General features: G+C 39.8%; 1 protein-coding gene across 1 annotated transcript in view; it reads right to left on the bottom strand.

Moving 5' to 3' along the window:
* The window catches only part of uvrag (UV radiation resistance associated gene), a 136,962-nt gene that overhangs the window by 104,991 nt on the left and 9,928 nt on the right, over positions 1-22,043 (bottom strand). The window contains exons 5-8 of the mRNA XM_088012301.1: positions 21,231-21,305; positions 21,013-21,098; positions 9,306-9,411; positions 2,514-2,640 (exon numbers count right to left, since the gene is read on the bottom strand). Of these exons, the coding sequence (XP_087868427.1) occupies positions 2,514-2,640; positions 9,306-9,411; positions 21,013-21,098; positions 21,231-21,305 (394 nt within the window). The remainder of the gene's footprint in view (positions 1-2,513; positions 2,641-9,305; positions 9,412-21,012; positions 21,099-21,230; positions 21,306-22,043) is intronic.

Below are 22,043 nucleotides of genomic sequence, written 5' to 3'. Positions count from 1 at the left end.
GTGAAAGGAGGCTAAACACAAATCAGAGATGCTGGAAACATTTTCACACCACACCTTTTTCAGATTTCAGCTACGCACCTTTGCACTCGCACTTTGCAATTATGCAGCCGTCTTTCACTAAGCATTTCTATAAAATACACTCGAGTATGTGGTTGTGGTCAACTTTGAACAGCTTTCTACTCTGGCCTTAAAAGTACAATTTCTCTGGCGCATTCCTGTTTGTGTCTGAGTGAGCAGAGCATCTCTGTGCTGCCAGTTGGCTGCTCAGTCTGACTGGGATCACGTTAAGCAGGTACTGAACTCTGGGTGCTGGGAACGCTCTGGTCTGCTTAGACACAAGTGTGGACTTCAGTCTACATGTTCCCACACTCTGATGTTACCATCACATCAAATTGAATTACCTACTATTCATTTATCCACTGTGTTCCACTGATGGCCACTAAACTAATGAGAAAGCTGAAATAACCTTTTTTTATATATTTTGCTAAAAAATAAAAAAATAAAATAAAATAAAAAACATAGAAAGTTGCAGTTTTAGAAGTACTGATTGCTTTTCTGCAATTAGTACTGAATTGCAAAATGACTGTGCAATTCAGTCATTTTGCTTTATTGGTTTCTGTGCTTTTTAATAAGTCAAATTAAACTTAAAGACAAAATCTTAACTACATTAAACAAAAATCGAGCGTCTCCAAAGCAAAAGACATCAGATGAAAACAACTTCAGCAGCTCCATGAAGCACTGTAAACACCTTTCTCCAAAACTAATAGCTTTATAATAAAAACATGTTTCTCCAAGACATGAAACAGGGTAATGCATTTGAGATGATTAGAAGAGTTAAACAACAAACTCCAAAAAAGGAACTAAAACAGCACTGCTCAATAGCATTTGTCTTGTCTATTTCAGGTGGGGAATAAACAACAACAAAAAGAAATCCAGCACAGTCCTATTCAGCAACAAGATGCCAATTCATCCTCGAATACCTTTTCTATTTCTAGCACCTGTCCAGTCGATAAACCGGCTCTGAAAGAGCTGCAAGTTCTTTCAGCTGCAGACAAAGTGGTGCCAGAGGGTCATTTTTAAGAAGTTCAAGCACAAAGGAAAGATTTTCTCTGAATCAGCCTGAAGGTTGTCCCTTATTGTGACTGCATGTGTTTGTATAGGTGAGCTTCATGTTAATTAGCTCTGGTCGGCCCAGTAAGTTGCTCTGGTCTTTGACCAAAAGGCAATCTGACATCAGAGGAGGACGACATGTACTGTCAGAAAACTATATACACAGTGCTTCTTGTATATCTAGAGCAGACGGAAGACAACATGAGAACGATGAAGCTGGTGCACCAAAGTCTCGCTGAAACATAAAATGTGTGAGTTTGTTTCGGTGTTTTGCTTGATTTTCATTCAGTGAAGTAACTGAAGGTGGGTGGAGTAGACCGAAAAGGGGCATCATTATTTAAAATAAACTTTTACATCATGTTATTCCCTCATCGAAAACATACCTAGAGTGTTACCTTGATTCTTTCATGTATGTTTGATAAAATCATTTAATCTCCCATAGAAACCGTTCAGCCGTGCAAAACGCCTTGGGGTACCTTGGGCTGCCTTCCAGGCGCAGTTCCTACTTGACAACATTCAACATTTTCTTGAAGACGTAGAAAGAAAAACAGCTTTGGAGCTTTTACGAAATGGTCACAGCGCCAGACTTTTCTGCATTTTTGTGGTTAATGGAAACGCAGCTATTGTTGGTCTCCGACTTTAAATTTCAATAGACTGTATTAAAGTTAAAATTACAATTAAAATTAAAGCTATTAAAAAGGAATGTAAAACAATGTGAAAAAGCTCGAGTAAAAAGAATATCGACGCAAGTAAAGTTCGCCTGATTTGAAAAACTATAGGGACTAGATTCTTTTATTATTATTATTATTACATTAATTATGAAGAAAAGAAATCTTTACATCCAAACTACGTTCCATTTTCCCCTTTTCTTGTCCTCTTCAGTAGCTGCTGCTGGGCCTTTTGTGGAAAATAGTGAAAAAGATGGGGGCTTAGGTTGGAATTAGTTGCACATGTTTTTACCATAATAACAAGTCGTCTTACACAAGTGTATTAAGTATTTGAGTAATACAACACCACTTGAGGCAAGTAAATGAGTTGCAGAAGCTCTTTTCATTTCTTCCACTACTTGTGTGTCTGTCTTAGCTTTAGCAGTGTCATGGGGTTAAAACAGCAAACACAGCGAGTGCATCAATGGACGGTTGGCAAAGCTGGGTAAGCTGTTGTTGCAGCGGAAAAAGTGAAATGATGCGCTGGGATTTCGTATTGCCTAGCAGAATGAGAAATGGAAAAACGTGTGCGAGTTCACCAGAAACCCAGCTGGTAGATTCAGAGCTGAAGTTGCTAATATTTGGGGGATTTATTATACATTTACATAGTCAAAGTCTTTGCTCCTGTAACCTTGCGCTCCGTTTTAAAACTGAACTGAATACAATGTGGTCCTGGTCTCCTCCAATTCGATTTACCTTTCTTCTGTAGATGTGCCCTCTCCTTCTGCCGAACGTCTATTTCCCTGCCAAGCGCCTTCTTCTGCCGCTGCAGCTCGCTGCAGAGCACAGCTATGCGCAGCTGCATGCACTCCCGCTCCTTCTTCTGCACAAAGACAACAAACAGAGAACACACAAAGAAAGGCTTTGAGCGAAAACGTCTGTCATGTGGCCATAGCAAGGTGTGAAGTTTATTGCGTTTCGTAGAAATCCTAAAATTCCTAAAAGGTTTTCCAGAAACACGCTCTGTTTTTGTTGCCTTATCCCACGTCTCGCTGACTTAATACCTGTCCTCAAAGACGAGGCCTTTGTTTAATGACATAAAATCCAGTGTCAACAACTAATGACAGAGGAGGGGGAAAAAAGAAAAAAAAAAGAGAGAGTGATCTGACTCTTGAAAACACCTCACTGAGCTCTGAGATCAGCATGGTGAAACCTGTCAGTAATGAGCCCCCATCGTGGGAAAGCCTGGCTGCAAGTCAAGTGGTGCGAAGTTCTGGCTTTTGATATTCAAACAGCTGATAAGAGGCGAGTGTTTGAGGCCTGAGGTCAAGCTTTGATTTTGGAAAGACATGTGAGAATTCGTGTTTTGAGTATAGTGACTGATTTCAAGCTGAATACAATTTCATCTGAACCAACCTGAAAGTTAGGGGTGCACCGATTGACTGGCCGATCGACTGCAGTTTTCTGGCCGATTACCGATCTTTTAAAAAGCCTTACATGCCAATTTCGAATTTGGCCAAAATGTTGTTCAATATAGCAGGAAAGTTGCTGAACGGTCAACAGTGGGGTGACTACTGCTAACTGTAAACGTCCTGATGGGTATGTCTATCAATCAGACCTCTCTCACGGAAGATTAGAGGACAGTGGTTGATTTTTAGACTTTGCCAGGTTAGATAAGATTGGTGGATAAAATCGGCCGATCATCGATAAATTGGAGCAGCCCTAATTGATTAATTACCTGATATGACTCTTCCTAATGTCATGAAATTATCTCATCACAAATAAATACAGTAATAGTAAAAACAAAGTACAATTCAATAGTTATACATTTTCAGGACATACAGAAAATGATCTTCTCGTTTTTTTTTTTTTTTTTTTTGTTTTTTTTCTAAAATGCAGCACAAAAACATCCAAAAGATTCCAAACCATTGTTAGTTTTAAAACATAAATGTAGCAAAAAAAAAAAAGTGTTTTTTAATTGTTAAAATTGAACATCTGACTGGCTCTTCTTTATACCTCATCACTACAGGCAGATCACCCAGAGAAACTCTCTCAACTATAGAGCTTATTGCATCTTTGCAAACCTAAATGTTTCTGTCATATTCATTTTAAAGAGAAAGTTTTCAGCGGGCAAACCTTAGGAGTTGACAAAACTGCAGATATACATTTCCCCTCTAGTATTCTGTTAAAATATAACATCTAGAAAATCCTCAACAATCCTCCCAAATTTACCCACTGGTGATTAGCAAGATCTAGCTGTTAATTTCCACCTTGAATCAGGATGAGTGAAGAGCTCCAAAGCTTTTCTATTTTGGCTTCCCTGGCTTCCCCTCAACCTGACGAGATGTCAAGTCAAGCAGGTGTAAACACGAGGCGTGTTTTTAAACTGATGCAGACGGTGGCACTATCAGTGTTTCATCACTTGGAGGAATGTGTTTGGAGTGGCAGCAGAGGAAGTGGAAACTATCCACAGGGAAGTATCGAGGCCGAAGGATGCAGAAATATCTAATGTACAAGAGGGGAAAGAAGAATAGACAGCTTTGAAGGAGTCTAATAAAATGCCATAAAATCCATTCAAACAGAACTCTAGCATTTCTCACACAATGTTCCCTGACTAGAACAAGCATCTGAGTCATTAGTCAACATCTTGTGCTCTCCGTAGGGTGTGCCTCCTTCATGTGTCTATGCAGTGGTGGGCGGTGTGTCTTGAAGAGCGCTAACTATCTAAAAAGGAACAGCTGAATGGACAGAAGGATCCAGATGTGGAATAAAACACACACACACACACACACACACACACACACACACACACACACACACACACACACACACACACACACACACACACACACACACACACACACACACACACACACACAACAGTTGGCAATAAATGAAAAATATTAAGTCAGAACTGCTCCATAAAAGAACTAAGATTTAAAGCTCCAGTATGCAACTTAAAAAAATAAATAACACATTTGTTGGAACTGTCAGTATGTCATGACAGATTATCTGCGTAGACAAATAAACAAAAATAAATAAATCGGAGACAGGAGGAGGGTCTTGGTGCTGTCAATCACCCTCTGTGTGGCGCTTCCCATCACCCCTTTTACTGTCTGCTGTGCTGCAGCATGCTCAGGCTAGTTAGCATGACCTCCAATAACAACAGATTTTCCTGCAAGGGTGAGTTGTTTCTCTGCCATTAGCACATTGAGGATTGAGTACACGAGGATGATTGACAGCGCTAAGACCTTCCTTCTGGTTCTGATTGGTCTGTTTGTGGTCGGGAGCCGAGCATCAGATGGCGATAGCAGCTCAGGGAGGAGGCGGAGGAGATCAGTCTATTTAAGATTATCCTTAAATATGTAAAGAACATATTTGTTTTGTTTTTGTTTTTAATAAAAGTTACGCCCGGCACCTTCATAAGAGCAAAAACAATTGTTGTACGAGTTGTTGGATAAAAAGCGTTCAAGCAGGACGAAGGAGGACCTAGCAGGGACCGAGCTCGTCTTTGATCCTGTAGGGCACGCCCAGCAAGGCGGGACTGTGACATCTCACACACGCAAACAATCAGATAGCGATCGCTGCGTGGATCTAGGTGGAACAGAGATATGGACTCTTCTGGCAAATCGCTGAGGGCCTCGAAGAGAAAACAGCAAGACGACTGATAGAACCTCCATGTCCTGGGTGCTTGGCGACCGTGGCACTCGCATGCTAGCCACCTCTGGCTTTGGCACGAACCTTGAACCTCCTACACTTTCACTGAGCAGGGAGTTGACGAGCGGGTCACAGGCATGTGTGTGTGTGTGTGTGGGTGTGTGTGTGTGTGTGTGTGTGTGTGTGTGTGTGCGTGCGTGCGTGCGTGCGTGCGCATCCCAGGGCCCGTCTGCCTCCTACTGAACATCAAACAGCAGTGGGTCAGCTGAGTAAATAAGCAGTGAGCGTGGGGGGCATGTTAGAACCCAGCAGATTAATGACAGAGTGTGGGTGAGAGGGTGAAAGGGCCACTTTGCCCTCCCTTGATCCAGGCTCAATATAATGTGCATGGGGCTGATACAAAGCTCTGAAAAGGCAAAAACCCTCAGAAGAGTCCGACAATGCCCCGCTCACTCCACTCTACAAGGCTTTTAACAGAGAGCTAGAAGACAGGGATTGTGTGATTTATTAGCTGATTTTGGGCACTGAAAAAAGACTTGAGGAATGTTTTAATATGGAAGAAATATCAGAGACAGGTTTTCGTAGGAGATCCTTTGTACCAAAGAGGATGGAGGCTTAACATTTTTGTGGGAAGGCTGAAGCTAGGAGGGCAGTTTGCATAGTCAAGGTGAGGGTCTGGGAAACAGAACACAAAAGAAGAGAAGTATATCAAAAGAACACAAGGGAAAGCAACAGCTGTAACAGCTGCTCTAAAACCCTTTAAGTTTTAGTATATGTGCAGCAGCGCATAAATTCTCACAGATTCGACTCCAACGATGGACATGAAACCCCCCCCAGCTGTCGAAAATCAGTTCAGCATAAAGGGTACGTAAAGGCATGACCAGCAAAATACTGTTAAAGTATAAAGAGCAGTGATTGACACATTTATTGAGAACTGTGGTAAAGATGTGCATTAAAAGGCCTTGAACTAAATGCATCTTTAATTGCAGTACTTTTGAAACAAAAATCCCCAAATCCATCATTGGTGCCTCCAACAATCACTTCAGAATTACTTACTTGAGTTGAGTTTATTTATTTTTGTTAATACTTTACGTTTTAAATTCAGCGTCTGGCATCGTCATTAACTGCATACCGATTTTATCCTTTAGATAATTCAGCTATAGCTCAAAGCTAATCTGTCTAGCAGATTCACTGCTATAACCTCTTTACACCTTTATTTTAACATAGAAGTACCCAATCGTACGTCTGATGCGCTAATAGCAGAGCTAATTTTCATTTAGCAAAAACGCTAAATGAAAAAATGAAAATTAAAAAAATAATAATTTAATCTTAGTGCACTTAGCCTCCCCTAAAGTTATCCAGATAATTTCTAACATGCTAATTTGGTTCTTCTTTAAGCTCGAAAGTGAAAAAAAAAGTAAAAATTAAATTGGTTCTCGGTTGTAGTCCTTCAAGGGCAGATGCAATCCGAATTAAGGTTAGCGCCTTAGCATTAGCTGTGGCTAAATGCAGTGTTGGTTTAGTGCTTTAGTGTTAGCAAAACTAATGTTTATGATTAGTGCTTCAGGGTTAGCACAGCTTTGTTTGTAATTAGCTGCCGGTGTCCAGCACTGAAGGTACCTATGCCTCTTCTGTTTGCTTTTTTGTGTGTTCCCCCCCCAAGCACCAAGTCAGGCATAACTTGGCGATCACCCAGGTTCTGATGGAGGTTCCTTCCTGCTAAAGGGAAGTTCTTCGCTCCACGTTTCTCTGACCTTTATTCCTCTTTGCAACAGAGGTTTTCTTTGAATTCTTACAGGTGAATACTGTCCTGTACAAAACATGATGCATACAGACGCCAGTAAGTGTGCCACTGGGAGTTTGGAAATGATTACTTGTATTTTTGCCCACATTTATGAACCGAAATCAAATTGTAGCATTTGTATTCGTCTAAAATTATTCTGCTCATAGAAAAGCTTTGAAAACCCATTTACCAGCAGTACCAATACATGGGACTGGATCAGAAATCTTAGCACAGAATTGACATAAATTCAAAGCTGGATTTGGTGCTTTGTTTTCACAGCTGTGCGGCTGCCAATTCCAAAAATGCTAAACATGTTTTCTTGATTTTTCTGTGGATCATAGCCAGGGTTATGACAGGAGGAGGAAACATAAATAGGGGATCTGATTCAGGGCTTTATCAGTCAGGCAGTGTGATATTACTCTTTATCCACTTTGTAGTTTATCCATGAAAACACTGTGAAGCTGCCTTGAGGCTATAATGGCCTCTCACTTTGTATCTTTAGCATACAATTCCATCCCAGACTTTGGGTGGTAAAAAAAATAAAAATCACAAAATCTAAGTACTTGTCATGGCAGACTGTTGATGCTTGTTATGAGAGAAACTAGCTGGTGTAGTTTCCTAATCGCAGCAAACACAGTATAGTATTAATTGGTGCTTGACCCATGTCATATTTGAATTAGCAGCTAATATTTATATACATTTTCAACCATCGATAAAATTGATAAACATATGAAGTGAAAAACAATGAATGTTACTGAAAACAAGCAAATCTGCTCATGTAATTTATATCTGCCATAAGAATATTGTTTACACCCATTCCAAGGTTAACCTCAAGTTCTCTATAATGCCCCTAGGGGGCATTATGGGTTACTGCAAGAAGAGAAAATCCTCATTAACAATAAATACATCACAGAATAGATGCAAGTATGCAAGCACAAATACTGACACACTTGAGAAAACACTCAAGAAATATTTAAAAGGGGCGGCAACAGCAGGTGAAAATACATTTTAAAATGTATGTTGCTTTTTAAAACAAATCTCCGCCCTGATGGTAAAAGCGAAACTCTGAGGAAAAGGTGGATTTTCATGGATCACTAGCTGTTGATCACAACAACTACTTCTGCTTTGTGCTGTTGGGGTTAAAGAAAAACCAAAAAGGGACGATGGATTTCAAACCATTTAATGTTGTCAACTTTCTGAAAGCCACAGAGAGCCAAATAATCATTAGAAGACTTATATAGAACGTAGGCCATGCTGCCAGTTTCACCTTCAACTTTGAATTTCGAGTGGACGATTCTTCTTTAACACAGATGGAGCATTAGAACGGTGTTGCATGATATTAAATAATGTTATTACTGCTGCAACTGCTGCCATATTTGAATCACAGTTGTGTAAATGCTGCAGCAGTGGTGCATATCAGTGAGGCAGCAAACTGACTTAGATGTTGAATAGATTCTGTATGTAACTGTGCTAAACAGGCAGGAAGATAATGTTGGAGCATTCTACCCTGAATCAGGAAATTTTACAACACTGAAATCCAGCGCAGGGCATTGACTAGAGCCTTAGAAGATTGGTTTGCTTTTAAATAAAACTCAGTGATAATTAAAATAGCAAAGACATGTCTAACTGATTGCACGTGAGTGAGAATCAGAAAAACTCTTGGCAGATAACAGCAAGTAAGAACAAAACACAAAATTTATTTTTTTAACCTTTCCTCGCTTCAAACTTCTGTCTCACAGGATGGCTGGGGAACCTCAAAGTGAGGATAAGGCTCTAGATTCCCAAGAAATTTAAATGGGGACTGTAAATTTGGTAATTCTAGCCATGCTTATTGCCAGTTCCTCAATGTTCACACAAAATAATTTAAATGCTGTTCATATTTCTTATTATGCGTCAGCTCTTACACAAAACAAGGTAATGGCAAGTCAAGGAATTCCAAAAATTTATGAACATGTTCTCAAAGATTTTAATTTAAAAAAAATCCTCTTTATATTGTCACTTTTCCATAATATTCAAATCCAAACACATTTACTTGTATTAAGGCAACAAGTTGCTGACACACGTTGAGTATTTAATGGGGACTAAAAGGTTCTGGAAGACCGGCTCACCCGCTCAGTGCAAGCCGCAGTTGTTCTTAGTTTTTCCTCAATCTCCTTGCCGGACCTCTGAACTGTCACTTGGGTCTGCTTGATGGCTCTCTGTGCTGTGTGAAGCCTGCCAGAGGGGAAGCAGAAGACAAAGTCACCATTAACAGCATAATTCAAACACATTGGACCACCAGGACACCCCTAACTTGGAACAGGACCGCTAAGAGGTCATTAAACTGATTAGTGAATAAAAATTGTTATTTACGAGAAGAACTGCAAATAAATTCAAGCTCGGTTTGGATCTTTATTGTGACTGTTTACATGACACAGTAAGAACCATGATTGCTCCCATGTGAGGAACCGTGATTGTGCAGTGTTTGTTATCCCTCTTTGTTTCTTTTGTTTTGTTTTCCTGCAGAGGTTAATGAAACGTTTTGACATTAAATAATGAGCAAAAACAACACGGAGTTCACTCCAAATCCCAGATCGACCAGTTCAACTTGCAGCACAGATGCCCACGACGTTCAATCACCACAGATCTGGCCTTCCTTCAGCCTAAACACTGTCCAGCAGGCCTAAACCCATCAGTCCCGGTAAAGCAAAGACAAACCCCCTAATTAGCTAAAGCCACAGCGATTTCCAAATTCCATGTCGCTGTCATCACTGGAATAGGAAACTGCAACATCAGTACACAAATGACAGGCAAACACATTATTATAACCATCAATCACAAGGAGCTAACGTTTCAGAATGCTTGCTTCAGATCCAAAGGCCATCAAAGTAGAGACGAAGCCCGCTCAGCAAAACCCGTGGGACCGAACTCATCAAGAGGCAAAATTCTCCCATGGTGGGAATGAGCTGAAGAGCAGAAACTGAGAAAGGGAAACTGACAAGTATCAATAAAAGTGTCAGGCTGAAGTTAGATGACCTCATTCCAAGTGGATGTGTCAGTGCTATCCATATGGCGCTGCACAGAGATGGTGGCAGTTCTTTTGTTTTTACTACTGCACACTTCCTTTTTCTTGTGGTTGCTGGAGGCGCCAATAACAACAAACCAAAAACAGGTTTTCGCCACGAAACTGTCTATATGTAAAGTTTCCAAGTAGAAGTGCCAACACTTCAAATATGGTGAACGGATCACATGACAAACAGAAACCAGTGATATAGCAATTATGGCTGGATATATTTTATTGCAGTTCAGCAGGTGCTGATACTGTGCATAAAGCAGAACCTCGGGACAGAAAAACAGATGTGCCGAATTAGGGTTCTTTTTTTTTTCATCTCTTAAAAGAGTCAGCTTCTTTCATCTGGATCAGAGTTTGATTGCATATTCTCACCTCCCTTAACGAGCCGGAGAGTCGAGACAAACGGACTAGAGTTTGATTAAAGCAGACTAAGCATGGCAGATGTGAATGCACCTTTAGTCTACAGATGATACTTACAGTGTCTTGTAAAGGAATTCTGATCACTTGAACTTCCTCACATTTTGTCAGATCAAAACCACAAATATTGACCCATTTTTAAGCAACTTTAGATGTCAGACAATTCACTCCTTCCCCATGAAACAATCTTAATAAATTACCCAACATATCAGAAAGAGAACCATGGATCTCCATAATTGTTTGATGCAAAATATTACACCAGAACAAAAGATTTTGAGAAGATGATGCCAAAAACTGGTAAGGGAGAGTCACGACACAAAGTGAAATGAGTCTTGTACTGATGTAGACTAAAGGGTGGCTCAGTGAGTAAAAATTCATAATGCAAAATGGAACATAAAAAGCCATGTGACACTTTGCAAAAACACTCAGTGACATGGTCTATATTTTGGGGACATGCCCTGGGGTCTAACGGAACTGACATTACAGCATTTGGTAACACCGACCAATGTAGAAATCCATTTCTACTAAATGAATTGAAGAAAGGTTGAAGCTTGTAAGTCCGACAACATCCCAGATTTGAAGTAGCTTTATGATGACAGATGTTACTGGTCATTTTTCTGAGAGAAGAACTGGTGTATTTCATAAAACAGACGGCATCACAATGGAAAAATATGCAGGAAACCGAAGGAACAACTCAAGCAATCAACCAGGAAATTAAAGCTTCGAAAATGGGCAATGACCCAAAACATCATTTTCAAAGAGGCTGAGAATAACAAAGTCAGTGTTTTGAAAGGGGCATCACAAAGCCCTGATCGGAGTCTCAAATATTGAAAATATTTCTGGTTAGATTTGAAAAGGCGTGTGTGATCGAGCCGGCCTACAAAACTTGACTCAGTTACACGAGTTCTTTCAAAAGGACCGGGGCAGAACTCCAGCAAAGTGCTGCGAGAGGCTTTTGGGAGGAAACCCAAAACATTTGACCGAAGCCATACAGTTCAAAGGTCGATTCTAACAGATGCCAAGGAATTGTCTGCAAACTTCAAAATTTGAAGGTTAAAGTTTTTAAAAATCAAATGTATTCCGTGGCATTTTGCAAACAGAAACAACGTCGGTCATCTTTTTGCCCGAAAGCAAGAAAACTAAAGTCAGATTTCTATATCAAAGAATAAGATGATAATGGGTTGTGTCATTTTTAACCATAAATTTTAATATCCGTTTTGAAGTGGATACTAAAGACAAAACCTTCACACTGGAAACTGAATTACAGGCAAGGCTTGTGGTCTGGCCATCAGGGGGATGAGAGGCCTCTCTCTCGGTACGTCCTTACTTTCAGCGCACAAGAATTTTCCCCTTGAGTGGATTTAGTTTAAGAGGCTCTTTCTTTAAACGAGCCCACAATGTAGCTGGGTCATTTTACTAATCCTGGGGGGATTTGTTGTTATGAAATTCACAGAGTAATCTCTGGATATTATTGCCCCGCACTGGCAACCAACCTAGCAAAAAGATTACTTGAATGACAATTCAACCCAGGCTGAAGTTGTTCTTCAAGAAAAACAAACAAAAATCACTGTAGATTTTCAACCCACGTTTTAAATCTGCTTGAAGTGACGGTGATAGCATGCAGAGGTAGATCCTCGGCATATCGAAGTGGATCTGCTTTGACAGCTTCGTTTGTTTGGGTGATTGTGACAAGAGAATCAGATATGGCCCCATTCCTTCAGGTTAAGGTTGTTATCTCTCCTCCACTTTTCACGCATGTCCGCCCTCTTAGTTCCCCCCACCCCTCCAGGTCTTGGCCTAACGCCGGCCCATTGCTATCCGGCATGAAGACCGGTGCAGGGAACTGAGCACCCACAGAGGGAAAGCCCTTTGCAGTAGGGGTATTGTACAGAAGATGCTAATTCATGAGCCTTCACAACTTTTCCTTTGCAGGGAGGCACGCTGCAGCTGTGCCACAGATCATCAGGACGCTATGGCTATGGTTCAACCTTTTGATTCCTGATACACATCAAACAGCTTTATTCAATCCTTTCATCAAGGAACGAGTTTCTGCAACAATGAAGTTCTACTTCTAAAATGTCCTAATTTTGCTTGCAAAAAAGCAACATTAAAATTGTTGTTCTGGCTTTTAAGATATTGTAAAATAAGCATTTTAATAACAAACGGTACTAATTATCAATAACAAAAAAAAAACAAAAAAAAAAAAAGACCTGTTCGGTCAAGATGGTTTGTTTAACATATATTTGTGAGGGTTTCCAGGTTATGGTCCAGCACCTGTGGTTTGGAAAATCAGTTCCAGGAAGAAAATATAAATGTGTCCTCTGGCTTGAAAAGATTAACAAGAGAAAATGTTGTGAGAAGAAAAACTCTGAAGATTAAAGGGACAGAGAAGAAGAGAACATTTTTTTTAATTTTCTTATAATATTTCATAGTAATAATGGCCCCTGGTCCATTTGAGGATAGAGGATAGTTCTGCAAGTACTATGTTGGGTGAAGGAGAATTTTTTTGCCCTAAAGTAGGAAAAAAAATGTGCCTGAAAAAATGTTGTCATGGTATCAAATTATAGAGTATAGTTCTTAGTATCGTGACAAACCCACTCTGCACTGATGAATATTCAGAACTTGTTATGACATATGTTTAAACTCAAATTGACACTGGTAGCATGACCTACTTTCTGATTTATCTGGAGTATTGAAATTAGATTCCAGGATGGTCAGTAGATTCTTTAAAAGAAAAATGGAGAAAAAATGAAAAGTAATATCCCACTTCCTGACACAAACTACCTTTCCGTGACAAATGTGTGCAAAACTTTGTCAATGTTCCACTAATGTCGAAAAAACATTTTGGATTTCAGTGTTCACATTAAATAAACAATTAAAATCACACATCAACAAGCTTGTTCACATGATGAGATTAAAAAATAAAAAATACCACCACTTGATGTCGTCGTTTTCTTTGTGGTTTCTGCCAGAAGTAACATCCGGTTGTTGATTATGTGACTCATAATGTGAAAAATGTTTTCATTTCATTGTTTGTAAAATAAATCAATTTTGATGCAGCCAAAAAAATACATGAAAATCTCAACTTTTTAATCAATTTTTTTTCCATTAAACAAATTTATTTTCAAAATGCCAAATTGCGCAGCTATGTGGTCAATGGAAACACAGCAACAGTTGACTTACACTATTCAAGCATTTAAGCATGTGGCAGGGCTTTATGTTCCATAAAATCCATTAAAATTTAGAGTCACATAATAGCTTTTTCAATACACAAGGATATTATTGCTCATGAAGAAACGTGCTCTTATCCTAACTTTTACCAATTCCTGCCCTGCATGTTTCTCAAAGCATCCTCTTCAAAAGTAGAAAACTCCACACACTGTTGACTCCCGCGAACTCATTTCAGGCCACCACCGTCCAAACAGTCGTGGGTGAACAGGGCCACCGATTAACCAATTCAAAACAACAAAGCAACGCCCACCTTAACATCTCAACCGGGGAACAAAACAACACCTAATCAAATCCAACAACACTTCTGAATTCCATCTTAAATCCCATCACAGAAGAATGTCAACACATTTAACCACTTGTTATTCACATCACCTCACCATTGTCTCCATCTACACGGAATGGAAGATAAGATGGCTGGAGAGGCGTTTCTTTGACAGGCCTTTGGCGTTCCTCCAGGCTGACGGCTTGGGCTCCCCTAACTTGCTAAAAGCCTTGTTTACAGAACAACAAAGACGCAAACTTCAGAAGAAGAGACTCAGAAGAAACCAAGTCAAGTCTCGAAAGGGTCAGAAAGGGTTCAATCACTGAGGCAATTCAAGATAATTATAAGAATGCCATGATGAGCAGTGTATGGAAATCTTCTACATTCAAAACATACCGAATAGTTGATCAAAGTTACTGTCAGTTTTTTTTAACGTAATATTAAACCATTAAGACTCAGGTGCAACGTCTCTTCTGGCAGTGGGTGATATGCACTTAAAGTTTGATCAAGATATTTTACAGTACTGTTGTGATGTCTATAAAAGTCGTGGTAAGAGCTTCTTAATATTTCTTTTTTAGGTAACTGTAAGGTCGTGATTGCATGACACAGCAAACAAAGCCTGACACTGATCATGAAAATCATTCCTATTGATAATACGGTTCTTTAGGACAACAGAACTGAACACAGTAACTGCATTTAATCATATTTTCAAATTTATTGAAATGTATCGATACTCTAGTAATTCTGACAACGTGCAGTTTGGGTGGAAGTTAAACATTACTAATTGGAATTTATTGTGAAAACAAGAAATCAAAACTCTGATCTTGATAAGAAATGATCATGATAAACGTCCTTCTCTACCACTGACTCATGGTCAAGATGAACAGCAAAAATGTCACATAAATACAAGGATTGGACAAACCTAATCCTTAAAATAAATCACTATAACAATAAAATACATAAATTATAGATTAATGATTTGATTACTGATTTGTGTGTCAGTAATCACACACACACAAGTCAGTGTGTGTGTGTGTGACACACAGACACTGTATAAATTGTTTCAAATATCTAAAAATAGCAAAGAAAAAAAATGAAACTAAACACTTGCTGCCTTGATGCCGTTTCCATAAATTGCTCAAAAAAGTCCTGAGCCGTGTTGCACCTCAAGTATTAAACAAGACTCTTCAATTTTCCCCAGACCTTGAAAGTTACATTAATCAAACATCATTTAAAGACACCTAATCTGGATGTCTTAAAAAATAATAAATCATCTATATTTGTAACCCAACATTTGTCTTTTTCATGGTTTTTCACTCTGATGTGATTATGTCTCATATTTTCATGCTTTATTAAACTTTATGATGCATCAGGTGTTTTTTCCTGTTTTATTTTAATCATGTTTGTTCTTCCAGGGAAACACCCATCACCTGTATAAAGTTGACTGTTGCATCCAAACCAACCAGAAGAAAAAAGAAGGAAAAAAATGGCTCCCAACCTTGAGGAGCACTTTTTATCTGTAAAGCTGCAGATTTGCAATCGGCTATAGACACAACTACCATCCCAATTCAATACACTACAAGGTCTGGCAGACTTGGTAAGTGAAGGCCATCATCTTACACAATAATAGCTTAGACAAATCTATGAATTCACAGGACATGATTTGTTTTATTCCAAAGCAGTAATTATGTCACTAGCTGCATGTAAAAAAAAAAAAAAAAAAAATACTGAAGAAAAAATGTAACTGTCAAAGACGTTTTGCATTCAGGTCGTTTTAGGAGTAAAACACAGACGACCACATGACTAAATGTGTGATCTCGGAAGTTTATTTCGGAAGTCTTCTCCAGCAGCGTGAAATGAAAACAGGAGTCTCCAAATTGCTGCAACAGTTTTAAGCTCATCCAGTCAGCTTGGTGCCTGCTGAGACCCCTACGGTCATCCGCAGACTCAGATCCAGCTGCCCTATTAAGGGAGAACCTTAACAGCATCCCACAGCGCCGATCATCCATCCAAGCAGACGAGCGGTCCTGTGTGAAGGAAAACATTATCCCTTCATCAGTCTCGGGAGGCACGGGACCTCCCATAGCGCGTCGTCATTACTGCACACTGCTTCTGTGGACACATACTGTACATAAATGCATACTTCAGACGGTGGATAGCGAGTGGGGCAGCACAGAGTGCATGTGGATTTAATCACAGGAGAAGAAAAGAAAGTCTCTCCCCCTGTACGGGTCCAGGAGTTTGAGGCACTGCACTGATCCGTATAAGTTGTACCTCAAGAATGATGTTTCCCATGTGTCCCCGGAGCCGGTGTTTTAATACAGAGCATGCACACGGGTTTTGTTGTCATTCGAAAGACTACTCAGTGTCTCCGAGTGAGTACATAACACTTAACCTTCAAAGAGCTGTGAGTATCACTCAAGGATTTCCACTCGAAAGGCACTTTAGTCTGCCATTAACGCAGGCAGACGACGACGTCTGAGATGTTTTAAGCTGAAACAGTTCCCAACTGTCAAGCCGCCTTGTTAATATTCAGCCAGTCAAATATGCAGCTGGATGATGTGGGCCAATAATGTCTTTCACCAGCCCTCCCTCTCTTACTGTGGAACATCAAGCGATGCTAAAAGGGAGGGGGAGGGAAGAAGTGCTTTGTTGAGCAGCTGGATCATCTTCGTCACCGTCTACTTTGGTTTTTTTTTCACTCTACCCACACAGGGGCCCGTCTCTGCGTAGGACGCAGTCTGCCCTTCACCTCAGCCTGTGCGAGGGAGACAAAAAGCCGGCTGATTGATGATACGGACGCTCTCCTCTTCATCTCGCCATCTGAGACGAGTTGTGCTCGCGAGCCCACATCGCCGCGTTTATTCACGCGAGCGAAGGATGTCAACAAGTTGACACGCTGAAAAGCGGGCCGAGTCCGCTGACAAATGACTGACATTTTTCTTTTTCGCTGAAGTGGGCTTATAATGTTCTCTGTTAACGGTCAGTTCTGAGAAAGATGTATTTGCTCTTGGACACGGAGCCAAATCTGACGATGAAGTTGTCAAGGCGGAAAAACGCCACTGTTCTCAGAGGGTTTGAGAAAGACACAGGCAGTGTGGATGAGGGGGAAAGATATATATATATTGTCAGATGTTCACATAATTCTTCATCCCACTTCAAGGAATAGTTGAATCCCACCCACATCACACATCAAGTGGAAAGTAATGTGGAGCATAATTCACATTTTATCACTTCAATCTACTTAATGTGACAGAACAATTGTGGTAGAGAAAAACAAGTCGTAGTTGAATTTTTTTTATCCTCATAAAAATCGCATTTTAACGATTGCACTGATTGCAGTTTCCTGGCCGATCACCAATAAGAGCCTAATCTACAGATTATGTATTGGATTTTTGCCCAATACAGCTTAATTCGTCTAATTATAGCGACACAGTTGCCAAGTTGGCCAAAGTGGGGAACTATTGTTGACCGTATTTCAGACGTTTGTGGAGGCAAATAACGTCGGTTTCCCAAGTAAGTATCGGCCAATAATCGATCACCACACACTAAGAAAACAGAGGCCAATTTATTAACCGGATGACTTGCTGTTGCACCCCAAATTAAAACCAATGTATATTTTTCCTAGTGTGGACCAGTCAAAGCCTAGACCTAAATTCAACTGAGAATCTTTTAATATGTTTCGTAATATCACACCTTGAAATTGAGCCTCTGTCTCTTTAAAAACAACAAACTCCTGCCCTTTCCAACACTCCACCTTCAGGAAGTCATCACAACATTACACATCTATTCACCCTTTAGCAATGCAAAGCTTGCATAACGAGCTCAGAAGTTTCACTGGTTGTTTGCTAACTTCTGTTGGCTAGTCTGAAGGAGCTGAATGAGGGAGTCGCTTGAAAGCTTAGAAATTGCAGAGTCCTCGAATGTGCCGCCACCAAGCATGTTGCCGCGGGAGATTCAAGAATTGCTCAAACATGCATGAGAGAATCAAAGCAACACTCCAGGTATGTTTTTGATGAGGGAATAACATCATAACATCATGTAAAACTAAAACAAAAATAATTTTACATAAGACTGCCCCTTTAAAGTTTGTAGTTGCAGTGTGAAAATGTGTGAAAAATAATTTCCAAGAGTCTGAATACTTCCACAAAACTCCGCATGTATCCACAAGCAGCACATCAGCGTACGGAAGGTTAATGCCGTTTGAAAAATGAGGGTCAGAAACTTAAAACCTACAGTTTTGCATCTCAGGCGACGGGGTCGGAGGCGAGTCCCTGCTGGAGTGTACAACATTTAATTAATCATTCTACTGTACATAATCAAAGCCCATGTGTACAAGAATACATTAAGCCAAGAGAAACCTGTGACGGGGAGGGGTGGGTTTAGCGGAGGGGAGTGTGAGGAGCAGCAGGCAGAGGGAGTTCTGTGTGAGTGCGTTAAACTCTGTAGAGTCCCACAGGGCATGGATACAAGGAAGAGGATGTGGATGAAGGCTGTAATAATAGAAAACTTAAGAGCACAGGTCAGAGAAGTTATGACTCAAACTGGGATTTTTTTTTTTTTCTTCTCTTCTTCTGTGAGCTCCTCTGGAGGCAACGGTCTCGGCTGATATAAACATAAACCGTGACCACTTCAGTAATAAAGGAGCGCTGCGAAGGTTCACCAGGCTTTGGCATAATTCCCTTTTTTCCTCGATACTATAAAGTTCTGTGATGCATATCCGACTCCCCCCCAAAGAGGGAAAATGTTAGTGGAAATGTCACAGCTCTCCTAATGACAGGATCCTGGTCCTATTTTACGAGTGTCTAAATAAAACCATCCAGATATACATTTCCATGGGCAAACTGGATGTGATTATGCTGTTATAAGATCGGACTCGGGCTAACAGAGGGTTTCCCTTGAAGGGGGGGGAAACGGGGGAGGAAGCCCTTGGGAATTAAGAAGGTAGCATTTACATGTTACCACGTTTAAATATAGCTGTGGAGCAACAAACCTGTGTTTGTCAACAAATCCTAGGATTTCCTTTTGGCTCGCGTCCTTAACGACAGAAACAGGGTTCCCCCTTCTCGTAAGCAGCAACTTGTCTCTGCGGTGTACAGAGGTGGCTTTAAGGTAACGTTTTCTAAATACCTCCACCCCGTTTTTGGTGCCAGGATACGCATAAGGTGGTTAAAATCTGACATTTTTTCCTCCCCGTTTTGCCCAGTAAACATGATGTAAATTGCAGGCCCTGTCATCTCATATCAGGTTAAAGATGAGACAGTTTCATTCATCGGAGCTTGCTATTGTTAGCTGTCCATATGGCGCCATCTGGTGGGTGGAAATATTCTAACATACAAAAAGTAGAGCTACAGGAAGAAAGTTCAGTGGCTTCAAATGAGAAGAGCAAACAGATAAAGGGTCCAGCTTTACCCAAAAGAAGAAAACGCCTTTAGTAGATTCTTTGTTTAAAGTCGCACAATGCGGAAATTGGATAATATATTCCATTTAAATTAAAAGTGTGCCTGATGTCTTCTAATAATTTGGCAAAAAAAACAAAAAAAAAAAAACATGCGGAAGCGACAATGCTTTTAAAATAATTTAGCTGTAACAAATTTAAATATTTTTATTTTACACAGACTTTTTAGAGCTTTTTTGCATGGAATACATTTCTAAATCAGAATGACAAGTATAAGTAGTATTTATTTATTTTTTCCTCATCAGTGCATTTGGCAACTAAATACTTGGTTGTTGTTTTTTTTTAGATTATTTTCCAGAAAAATACACTTCCCATAGAAGAATCTTATTTTTTTTATTAACGTTTTATGATTTCTTTGTTTCAAAACGTAAAACCAGAAATCAAGTGGAGTTTCTTAAAATATGACCACAAATTTCCTATAACAGATCGATCTGTGGCTCTGAAGTTTTATTTAGCTGGACTGAGGACAAAAACGGCTCTTTGGTTTGTAAAGGTTGCAGAAGCTGCAATCACAACTATTAATGCAAATCTGCTCCGACTTGCCATTTTCACCAGTCATTGCAACTATTCATTAAATCTGACCAATCATCTTAATGTTTTCTGTATTTCCTCCTTTTCCGACCAATCACTGTAACTCAGCAGAATTTTGCCCCCTTCCAATTTAACTTCCTGTTTCACAAAGTTTCCTGAAAGCCAAACCTGCAAGATGAAAGCATGAGTGATGCTAAAATTTGCCTCGTCTTTGGTAAAACCCTTTTTTGAATCATGTTAACATGACCGAGCAATGTAGGATTCTTCTTTTGCACTTCTGACAACTCCTCAGGATGTAACTTTATTTGAATTAAGGGCGTCGTTTCAAGAAAGCACTAGAGAATTTTATTTCCACTTTAAATATTAACTTTGTCTTCTTTGGGAAGATCATGTGCAGCTTTTGATTTTTTGTTGTTTGTTTTTTTTTTTTTTTTAACCAAAATATTTGTATTGAGATTTTCCACTTTGAAAGTAAAATTATGTACCAGTCTGAGTAAGCTACTTTTGTAATTACTACATGACAGCAACAGCAAACTATGAGCCCATTTTGGGGCTGCAACTAATCCAAGTCGTAGAAGAAATGAAGGACAAAATAAAATAATAAAGAAAGAGGACTAAACCAAAAATGAAAACAGAAAAACACAGCTGGGATAACTCAGCATTATCCAACAATTGTTCACGTCTATGCAGCAGGTCACAGCAAAAGTCCAGCAAGAATTTTTACTTTTTTTGTGTGATCATGTCATAGCAAAATTAAAACATAAAAAAGTCATTTTAGGCCTCAAAGATGAGAAAAAAAAAAAAAAAAAAAAAACATCACAACATCCTGGACTGTCTGACTCTACAGCGTGGCGGGACTCTTACCTGAGCAAAGAGAAAACGCTGTAGGAGTTCCTGACTGAACTCTGGTCGACCTGAAGCAGACTGTAATTCTTCCGCTCCGACGAATCCTGAAACGAGTCACGTGTTTAATGCCGACGTCCAAATATAACCAATGACGTTGGGGGATCAACCGTTTCATAATTGTGCAAAATCTTCAAAAAAATAAAAAATAAATAAAAAATCTGAGACAAAGGTTTTACCTTGTGATCAAAGTCAGCTGCATAGTAGCCATCATTCAGCCCAAATATGATCTCATTTGGGTATCTGGATCGAATCTGTGGGCAAAGCGAGGGGGTAAGAGGATGAATATGGGGACCGGGTCGGAGAGAACAAAGTGCAACAGACATCTGGATGTGCATGAAACTGAGTTATCCGTTTATGAGCTTGGAATACGGTCCCACTGAGAAGGAATGGCAAAACCATAGGGTTTGTTCTGAAAGTGCTTGAAGACTGAATTCCCCCCCATTCAATGTGCAAAACTCAAGACAGACACCAAAGTGATTTTCTCCATTGGAATTTTAGAAATATCCCGCCGACTTACAAAATCCATCACGTCCCTCATTAAACTTTTATGCGTGGTGCTTAACGCAGAAGATCAAACAATGCACCAAAGCACCAAAACATCGTGATTGATGACTTCAGCACTGATTTGAAATGTCTGGAAGGGGAACAGAAAATTAAGAGGGGTTTTTTCTATATTGTAAATGTAATTTACAGGAATAAATTTTTTTTTTTACTTTCTAAAACATTTATCATACTAACTTCCCTCAAGTTTAGAATAAAAGCTTACATTATCTTGTTCACATGTAGGAAGGATTAGATTTACCGCAGCATAAAATGAAAAAGGAATGCAGAGACGTGGGATTTACTACGGCGCGGGTTTACAGTGCTCGAGAATCTGAAAGGAATGTGGGATTTACTGTAAGGATTTACAACCCCGCCTCCGACAAAAACAACAATAATACCAATAGTAGAATGACAAGGCCTTACATACGGTGCAGATTAAAACGCAA

This window comes from Poecilia mexicana, unplaced genomic scaffold (genome assembly GCF_051168715.1).
Source record: "Poecilia mexicana isolate PSO_F unplaced genomic scaffold, ASM5116871v1 scaffold_14, whole genome shotgun sequence".
NCBI lineage: Eukaryota > Metazoa > Chordata > Actinopteri > Cyprinodontiformes > Poeciliidae > Poecilia > Poecilia mexicana.
Note: the sequence above shows the minus strand (reverse complement) of the source record. Positions and strands in the feature narration are given on the sequence as shown.